Source organism: Pollicipes pollicipes, unplaced genomic scaffold (genome assembly GCF_011947565.3).
Source record: "Pollicipes pollicipes isolate AB1234 unplaced genomic scaffold, Ppol_2.1 Scaffold_2555;HRSCAF=2994_pilon_pilon_pilon, whole genome shotgun sequence".
NCBI lineage: Eukaryota > Metazoa > Arthropoda > Thecostraca > Pollicipedomorpha > Pollicipedidae > Pollicipes > Pollicipes pollicipes.
In genome coordinates, this window is record NW_023596136.1 from 14,152,555 (window position 1) to 14,158,554 (window position 6,000).

Consider the following 6,000-nt stretch of genomic DNA (forward strand, 5'->3'; position numbering starts at 1 on the left):
TGTCATAGGTTTGCAGCGCTTACAGAGTTCAAATGAATAAACATGATCCACGATGAATGATCCTTGAAAAAACTAATGAACCTCGCAATCCATCTTGCTCCACACACCATCGGCGAAAACGAGAATGACGCAGCTAGCGTCTAACGGCTTAGACCGGTCGACGCGGTTACTTGCCAGATGCGGTATTCTCCTAGAAATTCGGCGAGTCGAAGACATGGACTGAAAAGCAAGCCTATATATATATATATATATATATATATATATATATATATATGTATGTATATATATAATTTAGCTTCATCAAATAAACTTTATATTAGTTGACTAGACGTGGCCTAGCCATTTAGGGTTAATGAATTTGCAAGAAAACAAACATTTCAATGTCAGATTGTTTGTATGCACTGAAACTTCGCAGAAACATAAACGAGCTTTAATTTTTCGTGAAAATTACATGTGCATGCTATTAGGTTGTCACTTACATGGCAAACAGTTTCACTGAGAAATGATCAATCCTCAGGATACGGACCGAAACATAATTTGCGAACCAGGGCCCCGTTTCTAGCAATGCAAGAAGCAAGGTTTATCCACTTACTTCTTGTTTTGTTCAAGAAACGTTTGCTTCTTCCACTCAATGTCAATGAGTACCCATTTTTCAAATATGGGAACTGACTTCACCCTCCCACCTCATCCCTTCGCTCCCTGCACTTTGGTGTATCTGAAAAGTGATGTGTGTCCGAACAGCAGCGTGATCGGCGCGGCGCCCTCTCAAAAAGATAGCTGTCTCACCTCAGTCACGATCCCTCGTGTGTTTCCTGTCCTGATGGGCCCGGCAGAACAAAGGACCGAAGTTGAACTCCCTACCCTTGTAAACCGAACGCCTCAGTTCTAAACCGCAACGCTCGCAGGACACCTGACTTTCACTGTTCATGTGACAGAGCTGGAAACCCACCTTTTTGGTGTACTGGTCAGGGAAGCGGCTGCGACGCTTTTTGGTGTACTGGTCAGCGAAGCGGCTGCGACACTTTTTGGTGTACTGGTCAGGGAAGCGGCTGCGACACTTTTTGGTGTACTGGTCAGGGAAGCGGCTGCGACACTTTTTGATGTACTGGTCAGGGAAGCGGCTGTGACGCTTTTTGGTGTACTGGTCAGGGAAGCCGCTGCGACGCTTTTTGGTATACTGGTCAGGGAAGCGGCTGCGACACTTTTTGGTGTACCGGTCAGGGAAGCGGCTGCAACACTTTTGAATTCGGATGCGCTGATGAACTATTGTTTCCTGGATGCCCATAGGTGGCCCCTGTGTGTATGACACTTAGGTACACCAATATGATTTGGTGCAATTGTGCGTCTTTACACTGCTGCAAAATTTAGTATTACACCACGTGACCCAACGAAAGTTGCTTGGTCGTTGACAAAAAGGAAGCCTATGCGCTGTACGCATGGCATCCCAAATGAAGTTGATCTTTGGAAAGTACAGGGACAAATTAAAAGAACTGAACTGGCACCGCCACTTGAGGTGAATAATCTGAGTAAAATGTAATATTATCAAGCAAAAATGACGCTTCATTTCAATGTTGAATTTGTGTAGTCTTAGTGACGCAATGTTGTTTTGCCAAATCGCACCCATTCTTAGCCCGCTGAATTAACCTTGGAATGCTTCTGACTATTGTAAAACCAGATTGCTGTGATCTTTGGATCCTCTGAAGGTTTGAGCAAAGTGGGGTATTCATTAAATACATCAAAGTAGTTCATTACACCATCCGGTCATCATTTATGGAAGCCGAAGGTATGAAACATTGGGGCGTCGTGAGACAGATCAGGGACCTCTCGGCATTGCAGAGACAACACGCCAGGTATGTATTCCACATATCTGGCGCCAAAATGTTCATTTGGCGCGTGTCTGGATGAACCGTATTGTCGGGACCGGTATCAGAGCAATCTGTAGCAATATGGTGGCATGCGTGTTCGGAAAACGTGACGACATATTAACTGCCTGCATCTCTGTGACTGGTGTATGCATTCGATGGCAACCGCAAGATGTCGGAAGGCTCACGTCATCATACGTTTTGAGTATGGGGTGGCCTGCTTGTATTTCGTTTCTTCTGCACGTCTCCGAATTAGGGACCCAAATAATGCCGCTCAGCAACTTGGAAAGATGGCTTTTTCCTTTTTTATAAATTTGATCCGAACCCTTTGAATGGATGGATCTCTGGGATCAGCGCTCGCGCTAAGCAGTGCTTGTTGTGCGAGCCCTGACCCCCACCATCCGATCGCGCAATTCCAGGCAACGACAGAATTTAGGGGCGAAAGCTTAACGTGCCGCAATGCTCGGCACGGCCCGTCCTGCCCTCTGACGTCAACTGACCTTTAGCGCGACCGCTGCCACCGGCCGCAGGCCATACCTGCCAAGGGCAAATAGCGAACGCCCTAAAGCGACTCTAACCCACCCTGCCATGGGTGGATGGATCGGAATACAGGCGCTTACCAACTGAGCCAACGGGACGGACTGAATTAACGGAATTATTATTTTTGTAATTATTTTATTTATTTCTATGAAATCGATTTTTTCTGAAAGAAATGAGAAAAAAATAAATAACGGATTGAATTAAAATAATTAATTCATAAACTAAAGGCATTGATTTCAGGTTTGATCCCAAAGCGTTATGCAAGGTTCGCAGGCATTGATAATAGACGAGTGTTCCGGGTTAAAGTTGCAGATTGCATTGCATAAATAGCTTGTTAATTATGTCTCTCCGTGCCGGTCTCCACGCTTCCTTTGCTAAGCTAACCGCAGACGGCTTGTTTTCAAGACATTCCAATGCTTTCCAATTTTTCGGATTACGGTGATGTAAGAGAACGAGGACATCTGATATTTCGCCTGTTGCCGAAACGTTTGGTCATCTAATCACTGACAGATCGGTCGTTGCTTAAAGGCAACCGTAGTTATGCACGATAACACCACTAATCTGAAATTCATATCAGACAGCCTTGGTGCCAGATCGCACAGATGGCTCAACACGATTCTGTGCGAAACATGCAGTGCATGGATCAGTTCATGGCCGGAGCATTCCCACGCACTGGACGAGCCCAGCCGTCAGCTCGCGCGTGCTGCAGCAATTACGGCCCCGCTGGCTCCTTGCCGAAGCGGCGGCCGTGCTGGCTCAGGTGCTAATCCTGCACGATGGCGGCCGTGACACTGGGCTCTGCCCTGAGCCCTCCACGAGCTGGGAAGACTACTGGCCGCCGATCCCCGGCTTACTAGATTGAAAGAGCCTCGTAGAATGAGACTTCGCCGTAGACATCCCGGCAAATGAACCTGGACTCATCGGAAAATATCGCCAACCGAGACGAAAACCTAACGCCAAATATCCGAAACAGTTGAGGCCAATTTAAGCTATCGATGCGCATCGATCTGTTCGTAATGCCTACAAACAGCAGGCCAAAACGAACCCAACAAATGTGACGCTGAATAAGTGATGCAATGAAGTCAGTCAGGGAATAGGGCACGCAGGTTCGATGTACGCTTGAGGATGGATTCCAGAACGAATAATTGGTAGGTTCATCCATTGTAGTTGTTGCAAAACGCTTCCAAAATATTCACGCATAATGCTTTACATAATTGCATGTCAATTTTAAGGGTTTTATACGCGTGATGCCAAAATGTTGAGCGGATGAGTTGTGAACATACTTACAATGACTGTTAGAATTTAAAGATATTTTCTTTCACCGGCTACTTAGCGCCATCTCTATGCCGAGGTCATGGCGTTCGCATGTTGCATTCAGGGGTGTGATAATGTAGGATTACCACAGAACCCATATTCCAAAGCATTTCCCCACATTCATTTGTTTTATCGTTGCACCCTGCATTGGGATGCGAGTATATAACCGAAGCTAGATCACTGAAGGTCAAATTAGGTCAAAAGGTCCCATGACCAAATTTGTTTACCGAAATAGCTTTTCATCTTAAATGGTGTAATCAGACATGCCTAACGTCTTAATAGTGAAAACTTCACCCGCTTCGACCAACACTAGTCAGGTCGTTTATCTTGCTGTATCTTACTTTTATGTTCACGAAACTGCTAGATTAAGTTCACTCCATTAAGGCTTGAACAATACAACATGACGCGTAATGTAACGGGTCGCGCCTTCTGATGCACTACAATCGGCGTATGATTCAGTGCACTGAATGTTTTGCAAAACTGTTTCCGCTTGTGTGACAACACATATAGCTCTCAAGGCTGGAAATGTGATTAAATTCATCTATTTCATCTCATTAGTTTGTTGGATCCGCCGTTGATCACCTGGACTAAGGCTCAATAGCGTTAATATGAAACAGATGCATGCGGAATAAGTCATGCCGTTTTCCACTTGGCTCCGGCATGTATACATAACAGAGTTTCCGAGATCGTAGTCGGGGCCTGTGGGACAACCCCGCCCAGTGAGAGATGAAGGAACGCCCGTGTAGAGAAAGATAAGCCAAGAACAGACTGGACTCATAAAAGTCCTGCTGTTAAACAACCACAGATTCTTCATCTGAACCGTGCATTGTTTCAGCCAGGGTACGCAGCCCCGGATCCATCTCCGTGGGGTTGAGCTACAAGTCCCCGCGGTCACGCTCTCACAGCTGGCTAAGCCCGTCAAGCCAGTGGATGAGCTCAGCCATGAACACTTATCAAATAGGCACACACCAGCACACGGGGAGGTCACAGGAGGGCCTGTTCTGCTGTGCATACTTCAGGCTATATCTTTTGTTCAGCGAGCGCAGGTTTCCAGTAACAGGCGATTAGCTATGCATATGCTGGAACTCCGCTCGCAGAGGATTTATTTTGCGTAGTTAAACACACTGCATGGTGCTACCTGCATGAGTTGGGGCACTGCGTGCGGTCATGCCACTAAGTGAAGCCATTCGAGCAAGCTGGTGTGAGTGCTGGACCCAGAATCACCGTTACATTAAGCCACAGTGAGTAATAAACCAACCGACCCTCAAACGCCCGACACTCATGGGGTTTGTAAGCCATATGAGACGGCACGGCCGAAAACGGTCGTGCCTTTCTATACGGTCCCAGTCGAACACGCCGTCGGCAATGCCTCACTCGCTCCCACCCTGGGCGTAAGGGACGGTGCTGAATCTGATTTGCCGGATGACGACTCGATTACTAATCAGCCCATCTGTGCTGCGGACCGGGGGGGCACGCCGCAGCGGTGCAGCTCCTGCGATGGGTCACAATGCGGTGCGGCTCCTGCCCGGTCACAGCTGGCCGGCAGCTCGGCCCGAAGTGCGTCAGCTCGGCGGCCGCAGCGCGCCTGCTACCGCCGAAGCCGGGCCGGATCCGACGGTCGTACTTGTTCTCGTTCATCAGCTCGTTCAAGATCTGGGAGACGTTCGTGCTCAGCTCCTGCATGAAGAGCGTGTCCTGCACGGCCGATGTGGGGATGAGCAGCAGCGTGGCGGCCACCCAGACGCGCGGAACGGTGGCCATCGGCCGCCGCCAGCGCCGCTCACTTGAAAGTCACCTGCACCGCCCAGGGGTCGCCGAGGGGCTGAGGGCGGCCGAGCCGCGCGATGTGGGCCGCCCGGTCAGTCTCGGACCGCCGAGGCGACGGCAGATCACCTGACGTCGCGCGGACCAGGGGCGGCGGCGGGTGCGGCGCGGGCCGTGCCTTGTCCCCGCCGGACCGGCTGCACGCGGTGTGCCGCGCCGACCGCGGCCGGCCGACGCTAGAGACATCTAGCGAGCGCCAGCTGAAGTGGCCGGGGCGCGAACGTCGGGAAGCGACGGAGGAGGCCGGGCGACGCCGGCCGGTCAGCGGGGCGATAATGAGTCGGGCGCGCGCCTCCGCCGCCACCGCCCGACGGCTGGAATTGCAGCCGCTTTGTTGCTAGCAGCTGATGAAACGGCTGGCCCACGCTGGAAGGAGAGGCTGAGTGCAACGCCGCCTAGAGATAAACCCAAATGTGCGCTGACCGATAACCCGATGAATGGAAGAGCTGTTCACGGATCC

At 50.0% G+C, this 6,000-nt stretch overlaps 1 protein-coding gene across 1 annotated transcript in view; it reads right to left on the reverse strand.

Moving 5' to 3' along the window:
* Nucleotides 1-5,437, reverse strand: part of LOC119098379 (gamma-aminobutyric acid receptor subunit alpha-6) — a 42,958-nt gene extending 37,521 nt beyond the window's left edge. The window contains exon 1 of the mRNA XM_037221300.1: nucleotides 5,309-5,437. Coding sequence (XP_037077195.1) covers nucleotides 5,309-5,399 — 91 coding nt within the window. The 5' untranslated portion in view covers nucleotides 5,400-5,437. The remainder of the gene's footprint in view (nucleotides 1-5,308) is intronic.
* Nucleotides 5,438-6,000: the final 563 nt, after the last annotated feature.